At 50.7% G+C, this 20,653-nt stretch overlaps 1 protein-coding gene across 2 annotated transcripts in view; it reads left to right on the top strand.

The window, feature by feature from the left end:
* GLIS1 (GLIS family zinc finger 1) overlaps nucleotides 1-20,653 on the top strand; it is a 220,219-nt gene that overhangs the window by 118,001 nt on the left and 81,565 nt on the right. For both annotated transcript variants that reach the window (XM_045799502.2, XM_045799503.2), the window contains one exon: nucleotides 15,460-15,637. In XM_045799502.2, coding sequence (XP_045655458.1) covers nucleotides 15,460-15,637 — 178 coding nt within the window. The remainder of the gene's footprint in view (nucleotides 1-15,459; nucleotides 15,638-20,653) is intronic.

Raw genomic sequence — 20,653 nt, 5'->3', positions numbered from 1 at the left:
AAACACTGCTGGGCGCTGCTTGCCGGTGCCTCAGGCACGCTTGTGGGAATGTTCCTGTTGTTTCCATCCCCCACCTCTGGGGGGAATCCTCGGGTTTCAGCCAGTAAAGCTGTAATGGCTGGAGTGGGGTCTGCCACCTGGCCGGCCCACCCCAGGGGCTGCAGAGTCTGCTTGTCGCTCTTGTCTTTCAAGATCTGTCTCTGCTGGCTGCAGAAGCTCACAAGTCATCCAAGGCCTCACTCATGAACGTGTTCTCTTCCGCATTTGTTCTTCAGACTTCCACCTGAGCCGCAGGACAGCGTGCAGGGGGAGCTCTGCTGGGGACGCAGGGCTGTGGGGGTGCAGAGGGGGAAGTAGGGCATGCGTGGTGGGGGGACAGCAAGGGCACCAGGGGACAAAGAACAGGGCAGGTCTTTGAGCAGCTGGGCACAGCCGCAGCAAGGAGTGTGTTGCGAGCCAGCAGGAGAGGGGCTGGAGCAAACAGAAGGTGCACAACCTTGTTTTCCTGGATTAGAGGGTCAGAGGCTATCTCATGGGTAGTGGGGGCTGAGGAGGGTTAAGAGCAGGGGGAGGCTTTTGTAAGCCTTTGGAAAGAGTACCCGGAGTGGAGGGATTGCATTCAGGAAGGACGGGAGACTGTCCTCCAGGCAAGAGATGGTGGTTTGAACAGAGCAAAGATTGGGGGGGAGGATTGAGAGTGGTTAAGTGCAGGAATGGGGGCTGAGGGAGAGGAGAGAGCTGAGCTGGGGAACATTGCAGGAGAAGGGGAAGATTTGGAGTGGGGGAAGAAAGGCCTGGGGAGGTGAGCACGGTTGCAAGGTCACAACCCCCCAGCCTCTGCTGATTACCAGTGCTGGGGACTGCACCTGCCATCTCTGACCTGTCTCTCCCGGGGTTTCCCCAAGTCAGCCTGGCACACCCCACCTTGTGCCCCCAGCACCCTTCCCTGCTTGTGGGCCCTTCTGGGCTCAGGGCTGTGTCACTGAGTCCAGACACAGACCCTGGGACTCAAAGGCATCAAGAAGTGCCGGCCCTCGGTGTGTCTCAGCACCACAGAGTCAGACACGCTTGGCCGCATGGCTTTCCCGTACTCGTCTCACTCTGTGACTGGAGGAGACCTCAGTTTCCCCGTCCGAAATCTGAGGAGTTGGCCTGGGTCAGTGGTTCACATCAGCGCTTCCTTTTTCTAACAGGACCCTTTCTGTCCTGCCTCCCTTACTCTCCTCAAATGAAATACGTAGATCATGTAACCAGCCTGCACCCTCATTTTTTTTAATTCCATAGGTTTCAATTCTGTTATAAAAAAGAAGCAAAGGGCACCTGGGTGGCTTAGTCGTTAAGTGTCTGCCTTTGGTTCAGGTCATGACAGGTCCTGGGATCGAGCCCGTGTGGGGCTCCCTGCTCAGTGGGGAGTCTCCATCTCCCTCTGCTCCCCACCCCTGGCACATGCTCTCTCTCTCTAATAAATAAATAAAATACTTAAAAAAGGGTGGGGGGGACGAAAGGGCAGTAACTCCTAGGTAATGTGTATTTCCCTGCATGGGCCGAGGCACGGCCGTGCCAGAGGCGGGGTGAGGTCGGCAGTTGCCCGCACCTGTGTGCGGCGTCCCCGAACCTGCCAGCTACAGACACACAAACATCACAGGCTGAGGGACCGAGGTGACGTGATTTTCTGAAATGGTGAACAAGTCTTGGTCAAGTTCCAAACAAAACACAGTACAGTCTTCCCTAAATTTACATGGTAGTTCCATTCCTGGAAAATTCAGTGTATGTTAAAACCATGAAAAAAGTTGTTTATATGCAAAATGGGGCTATGTTCTAGGCATAGATGACCAGATTGCTCATTTATAGTTATTTTGAATATCTGGAAAGATATCCAAAAGTTAGTGGAGGGCTGACCCTCCCTGTGGGCCATCCCTGGCTCCTCCCCACTAAATGACAGTGGCTCCCAGGCATTGTGAGCAGCCGAAATCCCCCAGTGACATTCGGTGTGGCCCCTGAGGTGGGACCCCCACCCTGGAGAATCTCTATTACAGTGATGCCACTTGTGCCTGGTGGGTGAGGGTGCAGACTAGAACACTGGCTGTAGTTCCTCATCGAGGGCAGAGGCTAGTCAGGGAGGGCTTCCTGGAGGAGAGGCCTGGGAGCCGTGTGGTTTCAGATCTGGGGTGCCAAGGTGGGGGATTTTTCAGAAGCCAAAGCACTTCTCTGGCTTCCTCAGTAGGCTTTGCCGGCTTTTCTGGCCATACTGTGGAACAAATGATCTTTTCTACAGACCCTAAAACTGAGCTCCTCTGCGGGATGAGGAAAGGTCCCCTCTGCCTGCTCCGTGCTCTATCCTAAGATGTGCCCTTCCCAGGAGGCGGGGGTGTCTTCCTGCAGGATGGTGGTATTTTCTCAGTCAGAACACCTGATTCTTCCCAGAGAGACCCAAGATGTCCTGAGTTCCAGGAAGGGGATTTTAAGACGTTGGCATCTCTCACTCCACCCCAAACCCCCACCCAGCTGCCTGGAGCTGAGCATTTCTCCCCATCGTTACGTCTTCCTTCTTGTTTCATATACTTTTGAGCAGTTAGTGAAAAAAACCAACATGAGCATAGGAGTTAATTAGCTTGATGTAAAGGGAAGGAGTTAAAAAAAAAGCCAAACATGAAATAATAAATATATGCCTCATATAAACATTTATGGTCCTATATTTACTGAAAAAAAAAAGACAGATGGAATATGTTTGTCTTTGAAAAGTTCTTATAGATTCAACAGCCATTTCCTCTGGATTTCTTGTCATCCCACAGTCTCTGGCTGTTGGCGGCTTGGATAAAAACAAGTGGTTTTTGGTGATCGTCGCTGTGGCTCACCCCCCCCCCCCCCGGTGATTTGGGGCAGGCAGGGGCCTCTGTGTGCTCAGGGCACTCTAGGCAGTGGCAGGACTTCTGATCAGAGGCATCGGGGATTTTACAGTCTGAGAACCAGAGACTCTCCTTATGGCTCATCTGTGACATCACAGAATCTTAGAACCGTAGTCATTGAAATGCTGAGCTAGGGGAAAATGCATCATCTCAGAAGGAGAGAATTGGGGGATTTTGGAATCCCAGATGCATGGAAATTTCTCATTTTAAATTTTGGAATCTTGATGGCTCAGCATGAGGAAATGTAGAAACTGAGAATTTTAAGAGATATCAGAGTTTATTTATTAGACTCCCTCCCCAGATGCTTACATATGCTAAATACCCCCAGTGCTTTCTTTTGCCAGCCCTTGGGCCCGCACTTTGTGCTTTGTGCCGCCCCCTCCTCACTCAACCTGGAATCTTCTGTCCCTCCTGGAGGGGCACTAGCAGTCATTTGTACCGGGTGTGGGTGCAGCCTTTCAGCCTTGCCCAGGGAAGGAGCTGGGAGGAGGAGGAGGAGCAGAAGGAGGGCAGGCCAGAAGGCTGTGAGACAGCAGGGGGAGGGCAGAGGCCCCTGCAGACTCACCATGACCAGAGGAAGCCGGGAGTCCTGAGGACATGCTGGGCAGCACAGCTCTCCTGTCAGCTGCCTTGCCTCCTGTGAACGTGCCTGTGCCCTGTAGGGCTGTCCTCTTCCGGAAGCCGTTAACAGGAGGGGTATCCAGAGGTCCCCTGGGCACGCTTACATGCCCCTTGCCCTTCAAGGACTGGTGGTGGGCTGGGAGGGAAGGGGTCCTGTTCACAGACCAGTACGCAGGACAAGGATCTGTGCCACGGTAGGGGCAGCAGATTAGCCCACCTCTGTCTTTGGTCTATGCTCAAGGATGGATTTTGGCACAGTTTTTTATTATTGAAACAGGGAATATTTCAAAATGTGTAATACAGAAATTTTTAAAAAAATTATTAAAAAATTTATGTAAGGTGAAATTCACCTTATGTGTGAGCATGAAGAGTTCTGTGTTTTGACAAATGCATAGTCATTACATCAGAAGTGCAGACACCACTACAGTCAGCAAACAGGACAGTTCTCTTCCCCCCCAAAAGAAAGATGAGCTTAGAAAACACTCCTATAATGAAGCCATGGCTCTCCCTGCATCTACTCTGTTCCTTCTGAGGTCTTTTTTTTTTTCTTTTTTTTAACACAAAATTCAGACATGGTCCCATGCTGTAAATCAGGTCTGGTTGCTCCTGCTCTCCCCCTCTAATGGCTCCCTGCTCCCTCAGTGTAAAACCCGGATCCCCGCTGGGACCCCCAAGACCCTTCCCATCAGGTCCAACTTTCTTATCACCTGCCTCTTTCACCCCTGCTCAGTGGGCTACAGCGACACCTGGACTTCTTGTGATCCTACCCTGGAGAATGCTCCTACCTCAGGGCCTTTGTGCTTGCTGCTGTCTCTGTGTGAATGTTTTTCCCCCTGGTTCCACCTGGCTCCTTCCTCCCCTTCCCTCAAGTCACTATACAGATCCCTCAGACCTGTCCTGACCATCCCCATCTCTGCACTTTCTGGCTTCTTACCCTTATTGTAATTCACAACATTTATCTCTACTCGATATTACAGGACATATTTGTTTACTTTTGAAATTGTCTTCTCTCTTATCAGAATGCAAGCACTGTGAGAGTAGAGACTTATCTTTCTTGTTCATCCCTGCATTCCTGGTGACTGGAACCTAGACCACTGCATTGGGTCCTGACACACAGTAGGCATTCAGTATACATATGTTGAGGACATGAATGAATAAATAACATTTGATGTACATTTTATATCTGATACTAAATTTTCCATTTTTTATGACTCAAGTTATTTTAATGCCTGAAAGTTTGAATCCTGCTCTTTTCATTCTATATAATTCTTTTTTTGAAATAAGTTTTTATTATGTTATGTTAGTCACCATACAGTATATCCTTAGTTTTTGATGTAGTGTTCCATGATTCATTATTTGCGTATAACACCCAGTGCTCCACGCAATATGTGCCCTCCTTAATACCCATAATTCTATATAATTCTTATAAATATTTTTCGTTCTAATTAAAATCTTTAATAAATCCAGTAAAACCCCTACAAGATGCCTTGTGATGAGGCAAATTCATATAAAACATCACTGGCCCTGGCCTCTGCCCTCTGTCCAGCCTCTTCAGAATGGGGCAGTGAGAGTACTCATTTCTTTGGGGCTTACAGGGGATGCTGGCCTTAGGAACTGATTGCCCCACAACCATATGAAATGTTCTCAGTTCCTGTGTGCTCTGTGTTTTGTGATAATGGGCTGTTTCCAACATATCTAGTAACGAAAAACTTTTTTTTCCCCATACATTAACTGGAAAAACCACCAAAGGTTTGATTTTTACATTATGTAGTAACACAACCCTGCATTTTTAAGTAATTAGAGTTTTGGGGCCACACTATTATATTATGGTGGGGTTTTACTGTATCTTGTGTAATGGGTGCAATTTCTGAGGAACCTTACTGTAGTTTACCTAGTCATTCTGTTCCTGGATATCCAGGCTGTCTCCTACTCTTTTGGGTTATAAATGACCCTGAACTGGTCAATTAAGAGATGTTTGTTTGTTCGTTTGTTTGTTTGTTTTAACAATAATATCCAGAGTGGTGAGAGTGCAGGGAACAGGTGCTTTCCTATACTGCTGATGGTATAAATTGATATATTCCTTTTGGAGAGCAGTTTGAACTGCAGGTAGCTAAATTCTTAAAATTTCGCATGTCCTTTGACTCTGCAGTCCCATGTCTAGGAATTTATCTTAAGGCTATAAATATGGATGGACGTAAAGACAGGTCTATAAGGACATTCATTACATGATGGTTTCTACTTCTAAGATTTTCTAAACAGTCTTAATCCCAACTCTGGAGGAGAGGGTAAATAAAGTATGTATCACCATATAAGGGAATACTATACAGTCATTAAAATTATTTGCTGGAAGGGGCTTTTTACATTTGACTATACCAGATAAGCTTGTATCAGACCTTTCCTCTAGATAAAACCAACTGTTTGAAGACATCAAAGGACTATGAAAACATCCAGGGATTGAAAAACCAACATTGTAAAGAGAAAAGAAGTGCACTGATGTGCATCTGACACTCCGTGCCACTTCTTCCTTTCAGGTATTTGCCAGTTCGCAAATGGCATAGGACCAAGAGTCATAGAGCTAAATAGCTTTCTACAGCCTTACTTTGTTGGAGAGACAAAAACTGGAGCTTAGGGTTACCAAGATAGGCAGCTCTGGAAGAGCAAGATTCCATGGAGACGGAAGTGGTGAAATGCAAGCCTAACATTCAGTATGTTTCTTTGCCTTTCAAAATATTTGTTGCTTCTTAAGTGGCACAGGCTAAGTGGCTGCGAGATCAACAGAGTATGGCAGTTCAGAGGTTGAGAAGCTAGGCAGAGCTTTCAATAGCCTCAAATTCTAGGAAGACAAAACTGAAGTTTATTGTCAAGCAAGGACGAGGACCCCTGGGTCCCCTCAAGCGCAACATCCTAGGAGAAAGGATGAATTAGAAATAGAGCAACTTCTACAAAGCCTTAAACCCAGCTTTGAAACAGCTAAAGCCTAAACTGGATAAAGATGATCTGCCCCTCTTTTAGCTACCTATAAGAAGCAAAAGAAAATTCTTTCTTAGGAAGGTAATATCATCTGGGGCCTGTATAAATTCCATACACAACATGGGAAATTTAGTCAAAAATTACCAGGGATACAAGAAGGCAGGGCCAGGAGGGGGAAAAAAATCATTGTAAAAACATACTCACAGGTGATCCATATTTTAAAGTTATCAGACACAAGATTTAAAATGACTGTGATGAATATATTCAAGAAAACAGATTACCAAATGGAGAATTTCAACAGATACCTGAAAGCTATAAGAAATCAATGAAATGGAACTTTTAAAACTGAAAGAATAAATTTAAGAAATCAAAGGTGGATTTAATAGATTAGATACCGTTAAAGAGAAGATTAATAAATCGGAAAAGAGGTTGGTAGACAATAGCTAGACTAAAGCATGCATTAAAAAGGGATGGACATTACAGAAAAGAGCATAAGAGATTTGTAGAACATGGTGAAAGGGCCTAACACACATTGTTTCCCCAGAAATATAGAGGGAAGATAATGTGCAGAAGTCATGTCTGAAGTGATAATGGCCGGCAGTTTTCCAAAACTGACAGAAAAACATTAAGTCACATACTTAAATAGCCCTCTGAAGCTCAAGCAGAGTAAATACAAAGAAAATCACACATAGGCACATCTTAGTCACAGTCGAATTGATGAGAACTAAACATAAAGAGAAGACCTTAAAACTAGGCGTGAGGGGGGCAATCTGCTATCTTGAAAGACATAGAGATGACTTTTTCATAGCAATGCTGAAATCCAGAAGACAGTGGAATGAATCTGTAACACAGAAAGACAGTGACTGCCAACCTAGAATTCTATACCTAGCAAAAATATCCCTCAGAAGTCAAGGTGAAAAAGTCACATTTTCGGCTAAACGAAAGTTGAGAGAGTTCCTTGCCAACAGACTTACAATTTTTTAAATACCTTCATGCAGAAGGAAGATGACTCCCATGTGGAAGCAGGAGGAAGAGAAAACATGTGAATACCTAGAGACTATATAAAACATTGATAGTATCTGGCGAGGTTTAAAAATATATGTAGAATTAAAATACACAACAAGAATAACCCAGAGAGAGAGACAGAGAGAGAAAGTGTGTGTGTGTGTGTGTGTGTGTGTGTGTGTGTGTGTGTGTGAGTCCTGAGGTTCATGCACTTTTCAGGAGGTAGTAAATATACTCATCTGTATTAGACGGCAATAAGTCAAGAGGGATGCTATAATTGTGGGAATAACCACTAATAATAAAAGAATGTGTGTTTAGCAAGTTAATAGAGATAGAAAATGGTACGATAAAAAGTGCTTGATTAATCTGAAGAATGCAAGGAAGGAGAGAAAAAGAATATAGAGTAGGTGGGACAAATAAAACACAAGTAGTAAGATTGTAGATTTAAAGCCAAATATAAGTTAGTTACATTAAATGTAAATGGCATAAATGGACTAAATACTCAAAAACAAAGATTGTCAGCGTAGATAAGAATTATTTTCTAGAAGAATATTGTATTAATAAGGATGCTTTTGGTTGTAAGTAACAGAAAACCCAAACACTGTAGGAATTTGACTCTTCACATAAAAGGTTTTTGGTGCCACCAGTGCTGTGACTTAGTGTCTCTTGGTTTATTGCCACTGTCTTCCAACCAGCTTCCCTTGGGACGACAAGATGGTCTCCACTAGCTGTCAAGGCCTCCTGCCTCCTCACTCGCATGTAGAGGAGAGGCTGCTCTTTCCCCAGTCGTCAAACAGCAGTCCCAGGACTCCTATTAAACCAGTTTACATTACGTGGCCGGCTCTGAGCCAGTGACCGTGGCACTGTGGCTGGCAAGAGAGGATCATGCTGGCGGGTTCGGGCTTGCACAGCCTCCTCTGGGCTGGGGTTAGTAAGAACAACAGTGAGAGCACACACTCACGTAGCATCTCCTGGGGGCCAGGTGTTCTGTCGTAGGCATGTTACATGTGATATATGCACCCATTTCAACTTCATGAACTGGCACAGAGATGTTAAATCGTCTGACTTAGACAAGGTCCCAGCTAGTCAATGGCAAAACCAGGATTCCTATCTAGTCAGTCAGGCTCCTGAATCTACATTCCTCCCTGCTGTCTATATTGAGTCTCCTCAAGGCCCATAGAGAGATAGGAAATATGGGACCCTGTTAGGGAGCAAATACTAGGTGTTACGGACTGGATGTTTGTGCTTCCCCGATCCATATGTTGAAGCCCTAACCCCCAGTGTGACTGTAACTGGAGATGGGGCCTCTAAGGAAGTAATTAAGGTTAAATGACGTCATAAGGGTAGAGCCCTGGTGTAATACAATTGGTGTCCTTATAAGAAGAGGTGGCGTGCGTTCCCCCTCTCCCTTCCTCTCTCCTTCTCTCTCTCTCTCTCTCTCTCTCTGCATGCACTGAGGGAAAGCCACATGGGAGACGTAGTGAGAAGACTGCCATCTACAAGCCAGGGAGAGAGCTCTCACCAGGAACCAAACCAGCAGGAATCTTGATCTTGGACTTCCTGCTTCCAGAACTGTGAGAAAAGAAATGCCTGCTGTTGAAGCCAGCCAGTCTGTGGGATTTTGTTATGGCAGCCCGAGCAGACTAATACGCTGGGAAAGCAATCACTGCATTGACTCTAAATCCCTTAACGATGTGGGGCAACGGCAGGCCAACACTGCCTTCCAAGTCCGAGAGCGCTGGGCTTGCATCTTGACTCCACCCATTCCCAGCTGCATGACCTTGGACCAGTCAGTTACTCTTGCTCTGGAAAACGGCGTTAAGTCATTCTGGCGTGGAAGGAGCCTAGGATTGCTCAGGTTTCACTAGCCTGAGTCCCTGTAAGCCTAGCTCAGCTTTAAAGGGGGAGTTTATAGAGTTTTTGTGAGGTGGGATAAGAGACGATAGGCGGCCATTAGCCCGGTGTGAGGCCTTGAGCACTGGGCTCTGTAGCTCCAGAAGCCTGCCAGGGTTACAGGCCCCCTGAGGGCTGTGAACGCCCCAAGACGGCTCCAAGATGGGGGAGCGGGCCTTGGCCAGCCCGTCCCACCCAGGCTGTGGAGATGAGAAAGAACCTGGCTATCTGCCTTCCTGCTTCTCCTCTTTCAGAAGCCCCCACCTCCTGCTGTTCGCCAGGCCTTTGGGTCTGGTGAAGAGGGGAGAGGGGACAGTGCAGCCCAGTGAGGCGAAAGGAGTCCTGTAGGGCAGTGGCAACGCAGGCTCTGCCTCTGCTGTGTGTCCTGAGAGAGCCACTCGGCCCTCTCTGGGCCTAAGAAATGGAGCCCCTTGTCTCCCACTGTGTGGGACCTGTGGCATGCCTCCTGCCCTGGCCCGGCCCTGCCACCACTCAGAGGGAAAAGCTGAGGTCCCGAGAGGGGGCCACGCCCTGCTCTGCCCTGACGGGGCCTGCGGCGCCCAGGATCAGACTCGAGACCCCGTTAGCCTGAAGTTGCCCTTCTTTGGCCATCCGTGCTCACTACCTGGGAGCATACGCCTCTGTTCTTGGAGGCACAGACCAGCCCAGCGAGCCTCTGACTGTGTCTCCTCTGCCTGTCTAGAGAGAACAGAGGGGCCTTTACGGAGATGCTGAGTCCGCACCAGACCCTGTGCCTCTACATACGGGAGCTCACTTAATCCTCACAGCCACTTTGGGGGCTGGGAGTCTTACCCCTGTTTTACGTGTGAAGAAACCGAGGATGGGAAGGACGAGGTAGCCCTATCTAGGGTCAAACGGCCAGAAAGTTAATGATAGGGCCAGGGCTTCAACCTAGGTGTGTGTGTCGCAAAAGCAAGTGTCTGGCTTATGGTGCACGTGAAAATTAACTTGGGACAGTCCTTCCAGGCACCCACGTTCCCAGTGTTTCCAGGCACCCACTGCGGTCTAGCAGTGTGCTAGGATTAAGGGGGGAGATCCCCGAGGGGGCCCTGCTTCCCGGGCGACCAGGACAAGCCTGCGCCTCATCTCGGTCCCTGCTTTCTGTATGTGAAGTAGGTTGGACAGAATCACGTCTCAGGATGCACTGACGTTCAGCAGCCCTGGGGCTCCATAACCCCTGTCCTGAAGGATTTTATAGACTTGGGGGGGAGGCAGGGTTTTAACTGCACTTAGCAGCATCGATGTGGTAGTACAGAGCATTCTAGCCTTGATTTTGCAGTGATGCGGATTTAGAAATAAAACAGTTCAAGTATTTGGCTGTGCCGGGTGGGCATAAGGTGCACCCGGAAGGGCAGCTAGCCACAGGGACTTCTGGGAGCTGAGGTGGGAGAGTTCAGGGAGGGCAGGGAAGCTTCCAGAAGGACATGCACTTCTACCAAGTTCCGGCGGCCCAGAGGAGTTTGAGAGGTGTCAGGCTCTCCTCACTGGACAGGCAAGGATGTGTGCAGCAGAACAGCAAAGCATGTGGGAGTGCAAGGTAACGCCCAGGGGGAGGGGGGAGCCCCGGCCGTGAGGGCCCCCCAGCCAGGCTGAAGGCACTTTATTTATTGAGTGCCTGCCAGGGGCCAGTCCTGCGTTCAGGTTTGACAGTAGTTTTCACCTCATCAACTCCGCCCTCTAAAATTCTCCCCGGTTTGCGGATGCAGGAAGGTATGATAGTTTCGGATTTTGAATTTCTGCCTTTCCAAGGGCAAAACCCTGTCTCTAAATACTGCACTAGCTCAGGTGTTGGCAAATTACAACCCCAGAATCAATGAGCTGTTTTTCTAGATAAAGTTTTATTGAAACACAGCCCCCTTCTTCTGTTTACATACTGTCTGTGGCTGCTTTTCACTGTTGAGCAGTTGTGGCAGACACTCCGTGGTTGCAAAACCTACAATATGCTGTCTTGCCCTTTATAGGAAAGCGTTTGCTAGATTAAACACGTCTGCTAGACTAGAGAGCTGAGTCAGAAGATTCAGTGTGAGTCTGAGCCCTACGTTTGCTGTGTGAGCTTAGGCAAATTACTTGCCCCTTCTGAGCCTGCCCAACCAACTCTTGGGCGTTGTAGTGAAGCTCAGAGGTGATGGCTGCAGGATGTTTTGTAGACTGTCACATGTTGTACCTATCACCAGCCTGGCACCGGTGGGCACTAAAAATCTGCTTGTGGGTAAACGAGGAATAGTCCCTTTGCAGGCCTTCCTAGACCCGGCTGCTGGCTGCTCCTGGGACTGCAAGGAGATGGCATCTGGACCCGAGATGCTGAATGCATCATTGTTCCTCTCACGCAGACTTGGCAGGTTTGAGCATAAATTAAAATTCTTGTGGGGAGTCACCTTATATGTGGTACCGCTTTATAGCCAAGTCATTACGGTAATTTGCAAAACTCTCTGGTGTGTAACTGGAGTCATTTGCTTCTTATTTGCTGGTTGTGACCTCATTCAGGCTGCCCCGTCCTGCATTTAGTGACCCCTGAGCCTTGGGGACTTGTCCTTCCGAGTCTGGCCTCAGGGTTATTCAGACCTAACCTTCCGGGGATAGAACGCAGGACCTTGCCTCCCACAGGGATAATTAGGAGAAATCATTATGGTTACCATCCTCCTGCCTTTTCAAGTGCTTACTGTGAGCTGGGCACCATGCCAAAGGCATTGGGTCCATAATCTCACGAGATTGTCCTCACAGCCTCTGAGTACCTATTAGCACCATTTTATAGATGAGAAAACAGAGACTTCAAGAGGAAAGTAAACCAAACCTTACCTAGTCCCGGGGGTGCCAGTCCGTCCCTGTTGGGGTTTTGCTGTGTGACCAAGGTAGGTCCTTTCCTTCTCTGAGCCTCAGTTTCTTCATGTATTAACTAAATGGATGGGCAGTCAGTCCCAGCCCTGACATTCCAGAATTTCTCACTAACTGGTAAAAATGAACATAGGACTCCCCCATCCTCCAGTTCTCCAAGGAAGCTCCACATACATGAAAGCCAGGTTCTTGGCTCCAGTAGCACAGGGGGAGACATGGCTGCTGGGTGCGCCCCTTCCTGGGGCAGCGCCCGCCTGCCTCAGGGCAGCAGGGCGAACGTGCCCCTCTCATTCCTCTGCCTCTGTAGAGAAGGACTCCATCCTTGCTTCCCGGAAATGGAAAGTGAGCAGGGGTGGGTCCTGTGATGCCTCTGGGGACAGAGAAGCAAGATGCCAATAGGCAGGAGGGCAGTGGCAGGTCTCCTGGCTGATTTGGGCCTGTGGGGGGCAGTGGTGGCAGTGCCCACATCTTTCTAGCGGTGGCAGCATCTCTGGGGCACATGTGATAGCCTCTGGTTTCATTTCTAGCCTTTGAGAGAGCAGGCGGCCCAGGGAAGGGTCTAGCATGGGCTTTGCGAGCAATTGCCATGCAACCTGGGATGGTCACTTGCCAGCTCTGAGGCTCACATCCCTGTGCAAGTCAGGGAAGCTGACGGATTTATCCAGGGCACTATAAGGATCACACAAGCCAAGGGCCTGAATGGGCTTGGAGCCCCAAGCAGGGTCAAACTGTGACCTGAAGGCCTCTGTCTTTCTTCCCTCTGAGAGCTGGCTTGTTTATTTGTTGTAGGAAGACCTCTTACTATATCCAGTGGAGAAGAAGTCAGCAGGCCTCAATCATTTGCTGGGTGATAGCTCTTTTTTTCCCATGGAGGTGATGGGTTTGCATCCCAGGTCTGTCCCTCACTCCCTGTGTGACCTTGGGTAACCACTAGCGCTCTCTGGGCCTTCATGTGCTTGTCTGTAGATGGAGTAGTTTGCCTGTCTGGCAGAGCTGTCATGAAGACTGAGCTTTAGGGGTCAATGTAATGGTTGTTTGTACTTTGACTTCCCCAAAGGCTCCCCAACACGATCTTAATTGGAGCCCAAGGCGGGGTTGCTTGTTTGGGGATCCCCAGTTGTTCATCAGTTGCCTGAGACGCAGCAGGACAGGACCTGGGCTTTGAAGCCTGAGAGATCTAGGTTTGAACTATGGCCCCACCTCTTACAGACCCCAGAGCCTGGTCAGAGGCACCTAACCTCTCCAACCCTCAATTTTTCTCATTTGAAAAATGGCTAGGATGGGCCCACCGCACAGGGATGGACACTTAGAAGGATCGATGTGCCTGGTGCCTAGGAAGGGCTTGATAAACGCTGGGCTCCCCAGCGCCTTTCTGGGGGCCCACCTTCCCTCGCTCCACATATCCTCCTTAAGTGAAGGGGGGCGTAAGTAACCCAGAGGCCCCCGGTGGGTCTGGTGGGTTTTTGAAAGATGTTCAGAACCACCTCCCCAACCCAGCGATTCTGGGAGAAAGACCCTGGCAGAACAGCCCCATGTGATGATTACACTCTCTTTGCTCCAAATGCTATTAATGGTCATAAAATTATCCACAGTTTTCTGAGGCCCAGGCCCAGGGTTTGCCTCAATGGGACAATAAAATCTCATGCAGAAACGATTTGGAACAGGGAGAGACCGCCAAGCAGAGACGGAGCTAAACGAGCAGCAGCCTGCTCTCATTAACTCAGGCCATTCACATTTGTTACCAGGGATTTCTTTTTAATTAAAAAACAACCAAGTTATTAAAAAATAAGCTTGTGAGGGGCTGGCCCAGCAGCAGACAGAGCCAGCGGGCGTGAGCGTTCCTTGCAGCAGGAATGAGCCCAGGGCTCGGCCTGGGAAGGTGAGGGGCCTTCTGAGCGAATCTTCATCGCGCCATCTGGAGCAGGCTCGCCTGTGCCTGGGAACGCAGAGGCTCCTCGGAGCCCCTCCCCTGCCCTGGGGCCTTGGGAGGGTGGCGTTCCCCTCTGCAAACTGTCCTGGCCTCGGTAGGCGGATGCCCGGTGCTGTCAGAGCTGAGGGCACACGGCGAGTTAGCCCTGAGCGTCCAGCCTCCTGGGCGGCAGGGCCTGCTTTGGGTTGAGCGACAGTTAGGGCTGCGTGAGATGGATTCCTTGAGGATGGGGTCGGGGTTTTGTCCAAGAGTCCCCTTTTTGTTACAGAGCCATCCAGAATTGGGGTTTGGGTCTGACAGACCTAAGGCCGAGATCAGGCCAGATTCTCATGGGCGGTGATCTCAGGCAGGTGCCGTACGCTCCCCGCGCCGCTGCCTGCTGTCCCCAGGGACGGTGCGCCCCCTCCGAGGAGACAGTGGCGTGGACCCCCCGCCGCACGCGGCGCCTGCACGCCCTGCTCAGCGAAGGTGCTTCTCTTATCGCTGACAGGACAGAAAGCCTGAGAAGTTAGCGTCCAGATTAACCCGCCTCACGCGGTGGAAGAGAACACGGGAGCCCAGAGAGGGCAAGTAGCTTATCACCACTGCGCCCAGCGTTTACACTCTATACAGATGTCCTCGGGGTTTTCATTCACATCTTCTCCCTCCATGGTCTTCATGAGAAGCCCGTCACTGGGCAAGGCAGGGCCTGCGATAGTTGGGCTGTCAGAGAACCGTGGAGAACACGGAGGTGTGAGTAGCCGTGTGCCGCATTTCTGTGGCGCCGCGCGGTCCGGGGAATAACGCAGACTGAGCTGTGGTCAGAACAAGGGCGGAGGGTGTTTAATGAGCACCTGCTCCGTGACCTGCCGCGGCCCGGCCCGCTGAGCGGCGCGGCCCCAGCACGTGTCGTGAGCCTCGTCACATGAGTGTCCGGTGACCAACACGAGGGTCGTAGACGGAAAGCTCCAAGAGGCAGGAGCTTGGCCGCCTGGTTCGCCAGTGTTTCCTGCCCCTGCGAGGGTGTCGGTCCGTCGTGAGCGCTCGGTGTTCGGGTAACGGTCGTTCAACCACGGGAGCTCGGCACCCGCATCTGAGTGTGGGGGGATTTTGCCCCTGATCCCGCTGGTGGTCACGGCAATTAAATAAGGGATCTCGGTGCCACGAGTGCAGCAGGGGTTCAGCGAGCGTGGGCTCGAGGCTGCTGTGTCCCGCACTGTACCCTGACGACTGCCCTCTCCCCGCCCCCCCTGCGGGCTGTCCCCACTCACGTTCTCTCCTCTTCTGTCTTTCTTTGCATAGTGAACGGGAGCTACGGCCACTGCACCCCAGGCTCGGAGAAGAGCCTGCTGGACCTGGACCTCGCGGAGGGCCCCGGCCCCACCTGCCGCCAGGGCCTTTTTCTCCCTGCGGGCACCCCACCGCCCCGGGGCCAGCCCCCTGCCTGCGAGAGGCTCCTGCATTTCCCTCACCCTAGCAGGTATGTGCTCCGTCCTCTCCCATCAGCTGCCTTCTGTGGACACTTCTGAAGGCCAAGGACAAATGGCCTCTGGACCTCACCTGGTCTGCCTGGTTGTGGGATACATAGGGAAACTGAGGCACTTGAGGACCAGGGACCAGCCAGAGGCCACTAGCACAATGATGGCTGCCTGGTCTAGGCCTTGAACCCCCCACACTGCAGTGCCTCATGAGAGACAGAGATGGTTTTATTGAGGTATGTTTCCCATTGCAGAAGCTGAGGTGGCTTTTCACAGAGAATCAGTAATTTCAGAAAAGGAAGATTCAGGGGTGGGATGGGGAAGGAAAACCCAGCTCAGGGGTCATACACATTGTAGTGTCAAACCCTGGACTACTGAGAGCATGGAGAGGGGTTCTTCCACTGAGGGCCATCTCCTGCCCTAGGAAGCCATACCTCACAGAGCCCTGCCAGGGGACCCTCATTCAATGCCTGCACATTTCCAGTGATGTCCACTTGTGGAGAGATGTTCTGTTGGAGTGTGTGTCAGGCAGGAATCTGCCTCCTGTGGCTCTCCTGGGGTCCTAGCTGTGACTCTGTGCCCTCTGGTTTGCTGACAGGCAGAGGTCCACCACAGGCATGCCTCTGTGCCCCCAGCTCGGCCCCCGGGCCTGCACCTCACTGCCTGGGCATGCTGGCTGAGGCCTGCTTCACAGACCAGAGGTTCTAAAAACTGGCCCGGTCACCTGTTCGCAGTTCCTTCCTTTATCAGTCATTTATTAAGTGTCTACTGTGTGCCAGGCACTGCGGGGTACTGGAGAAGCCTTGGCAAAGGAAGCAGAGATCTCCCCAATAGAGCTTACTTCCCAGTGAGAGCGTCAGGTGAGAGAGAGGACTACAGAGCAGGATGCTGATTCTTCCCACACAGAGCCGTTTTCCTTTGAGAATGTAGAATCCCTGTGGCCTCCAGCGATAGGAGTGAGGCTTCTGACTGACGGGAGTGTATTAGTCTGCGTGCGCTGCCTTCACAAAAACACCACAGCCCGGCTCGCTAAAGCAACAGAAATGTATTTTCTCACAGAGGCTGGAAGTCCGAGATCATGGTGTCCTCAGGTTTGGTCTCTCCTCAGGCCTCTCTCCTTGGCTTACACCACCTTCCTGTGGTGTCCACAGCCTTTCCACTGTTTGCAAGCTCTTCATCTTATAAGGATACCAATCATACTGCATTAGGGCCTCACCCGTACAACCTCATTTAACCTCCATTACCTCCTGAAGGCCCTATCTCCAAAGACCATGCCCCTGGGGGTTAGCATTTCAAACTACAAATTTTGGAGGGACGCAACTCAGTGTGTAACAAGGGACGGCCATCTTTTCGACTTCGAGCTGTACGTTGTTCAGTGCCAGTCCAGTATATTTATGTGCTTGACTATTCACTCAGGTTCCCCCAGCAGCACTTGATTCCTCCAGGGAAATTCTTTCTATCTCAGGGGAGAAGTTATGCTAACCTGGGGACAGCTAAAGCAAATAGGTTTGTATTTATTTATTTATTTGTTTATTTATTTATTTATTATTTAAATTCAGTTTAATTAACACATAGTGTATTATTTAGTTTCAGAGGCAAAATTTAGTGATTCGTCAGTTGCAAGTAACTCCCCGTGCTCATTCCATCCAGTGCCCTCCTTAATGCCCATCACCCAGTTACCCCATCCTCCCACCCATCTATCCTCCAGCAATCCCCAGTTTGTTTCCTGGAGTTAAGAGTCTCTTATGGTTTGTCTCCCTCTCTGTTTTTATCTTAAACTGATAAATTCCACATATGAGTGAAATCAGATGGTGTTTGTTTTTCTCTGATTGACTTATTTCACTTAGCATAGTACCCTCTGGTTCAATCCATGTTGTTGCAAGTGGCAAGATTTCATTCTTTTTGATGGCTGAGTAATATTCCATTGTATGTATATACCACATCTTCTTTACCCATTCATCAGTCGATGGCCATCTGGTCACCTTCCCTACTTTGGCTACTATGGACACTGCTGCTATAAACATTGGGGTGCAGGTGCCCCTTCAGATCACTATGTTTGTATCCTTTGGATAAACACCAAGTAGTGCAATTGCTGAGTCATAGGGTAGTTCTTTTTTTTTTTTTTTTGATACAGATGATCAGAAATATTTGTCATTTTGAGTGTCATTTGGACAATTTAGAGCCTAAAAGAGCCTGTACCTAGAACTGCACGCCCATCTGCATTTCTGCTGCTGGTCTGGCACTGTGACACTCCCACATTGTCCCAAAGCAGAAGAGGGCTCCAGCCCATGTCTCACACCCAGTCAGATCCTGTCCCTTCTCCTTCCCACTGGATTGCCTTGTGTTGGGGACTCCTCTCCTTGCTGCCTCCCCCGACCTCTAGCCCCCTGATCCACTGCCTGGGTTCCTGGAGCCTCCTTACCTCCAGCCCAGCTTTCTAGTACTAATAAAAATTGCTCCCACTTTGCAAGGACCTGCGGCTTGTGCACATCTCTCATTTAATCGTCACCCCTAATAAGCGACAATCCTGGAGTGCTTGCTATATGCCACACACGAGGCCAGGCACTTCTCATGTTATTAACTCGCTCAACTCCCATCTGCCAGAGGTGGGGAGACTGAGGCAGAGAGGCAACAAAACTAGCCCGAGGTCACCCAGCAAGTGGCGAGAGTTTCAAGTAACTTCAGCAATACCCTGATTTTGTCATTTCTGTGCTAAAAATGACTACCCACCACCACTGTGGTCAGTAGAATGTATCATTACATCCAGTTTGAGGCCCAGCTCCATCACTGACTTTCTGGGTGACCTTGGGCAAGATGCTGACCCTTTCTGGGCCTCATCTCCTTACCTGTAAGATGAGGATATGAACACAGAGTACACAGGCCCTCAATAGTGTGGGAAGGTGCCCTGGGATCTGGCCCCCCCGCCCACCCATCACCCTGGCCTTCTGGCCTTGGGCCCAATGGGCCGCACAATTCCCCTCTTCGTGCCTCAGCCTTCAGAACCCACCCACCCCCTTCCTTGGTCTCTTATGTCTTCCAGAACTCTGCCCACCCCTCAACAGAGTTTAAGTGTTCCCCTGAGATCTAGTCCTCCATCTCCCCCATGAGAAGGGAAGCCTCTCAAGGGCAGAGACCTGGTTTGTGAACTGTCTCGTGTCCCCAGCATCACCTAGCACAGAGGGAAAAGCCTGCAGGGTGACCTCTCTGGCCCTTAGCCCAGGGTTGGGCCCCTGAACCAATGGGTACACAGGCCTCATGAGATCCGAGTCATCCTCTTGTCCCCTTGAGCCTCTGTTGGAGGAACACTAGTTTTCCCAAGTTCAGCAGCTCCCTTCAGGGTCCTGGATGACAGACAGAAGAACATTGGAGTCCTTGATACTCAGAACGTCGAGGCTGCCAGGAAACGTGATGGTCATCAAGTTACATCATTTTACAGAGGAGGAAGCTGGGGCCCCTGGCAGTACAGTGCTGTGGGAAAATCCCGGGCTGCTGATTCAGACAGATCGAGGTTCAAATTCCTGCTCTAACGCTGCCTGCCTCTGAGGGCCTGGGCAAGCTGCTTCAGTTTTCCTAAGTATGAAACAGATGGGGAGCTCTCCCCTGAAGAGTCTGGTTATGCATTCAGCAGATACCACGCATCGTTCTGCTGTGGTAGGGCGTGTGGGACGGCCCTCGGGACAGCGCCCGGCGCGGGCCTGCTCAGCCGTTGTTTGCTCTGTCCAAGGACCCCTGCTCCCAGTTTCCAGACGTGTGCCCGGAGTCGCCTGGAGAGCGCAGGGCTCAGCTGCAGGGCGGGGCAGGAACCACTGCCGGCCTGCCAGGGACAGAGGGACAGCGAGGGCAAGCAGGGGGCTGCCCCAGCTGGCGTCTGGAGCTGGGGGCCACCACAGCCTGAGTTGCCCTCTCCGCACCTGGGAGGTCTCGTTGTCGTATTCAGGTGATTCTGTCACAGGCGCTATGGCTGTTCTCTGCCGCTGCTGGTTTAGCCTGATGCTGGTTTTAAAAGGCTTGTTCCAAACATATGTTTACCTGGCGGCCCACTGCCGCCAGGCCTAGGATGACGACCATGTGAGGAATAGCTAGGCTTTTATTTATTTATTTTTTTAAGCTTCACAAAGTTACAACTTTCATACCAGATCTTTAAGCTCCTCAGAGCTTTCTGCCAGTGGCAGTGGCCCAGCGTCCCCAGGCCCGGAGAAGGGGGATGTGCGTTTGTTGCCCACCTTGGGGTCCACGCTCCTTCTATTCCACCCAGTGGCCGCGCTCTAGGCAGGGAAGAGAGGCCTTTGCTGGGTGAGGCAGAGTAATGGTCAAGTGTAGCTGAGAAATAGAAGGGCCCTTTTCACAAGCCTTTATCTGGGGAGCGCTTCAGGTCTACCCCGGAGAAATGCACACCCCCAGGAGAAGGGCAGCCTGGCTCCCGGCCCCAGCCCTGTCACCGGCCTGCTGCTCGGGGCCGTGGGCAAGCCCTGTGCCCTCTTGGCTCCTTTCCTGTCTGTGCAGTCATGGGAGTTGGAGCGCATGCTCCCTGAGGGCCTCTGGGCTCTGCCTTTCTCCCCTGCCCCTTCCCCTCCCCTCCTTTCTGGAGTAGTGCTGGGGCTGCCCCAGCTACAGGGAGCCAAGAGGGAGGCTGGGCTGCAGGGCCACTTGGAAAGCAGGGACAGGTGATGATCCCCCAGCCCCTCTGCAGAGAGCCCCAGAACACTGACGGTGATGTGGCAGTAATGAAGGCACCAGTACCCTGCCCTCGTCTCTCCGGAGGGCTGGCACGGCATCTGCCATCCCTCTTGATCCTGGGAGCCACCCTCTGAAGCAGTGAGGGTTAGTCCTCATTTCACAGGTGAGGAAACTGAGGCTCAGACAGGCCCAAGGACACATGGAGTGTCCTAGTTAGGCTTTGAGCATGTAAGCAGGCTTTCTGCTCTGCCCAGCCAGTCAAGGGGCTTCTTGGATGCTCTGTTCAGCCTCACCTTGTGGGGTGGCTGGAGGCCTGGGTGCCTTCGCCCACACTTACATGT

The sequence above is a fragment of the Ursus americanus genome, chromosome 12 (assembly GCF_024610735.1).
Source record: "Ursus americanus isolate L20-20 chromosome 12, mUrsAme1.1.p, whole genome shotgun sequence".
In the NCBI taxonomy this organism is placed as follows: domain Eukaryota; kingdom Metazoa; phylum Chordata; class Mammalia; order Carnivora; family Ursidae; genus Ursus; species Ursus americanus.
This window is presented reverse-complemented; position numbering and strand designations above follow the sequence as displayed.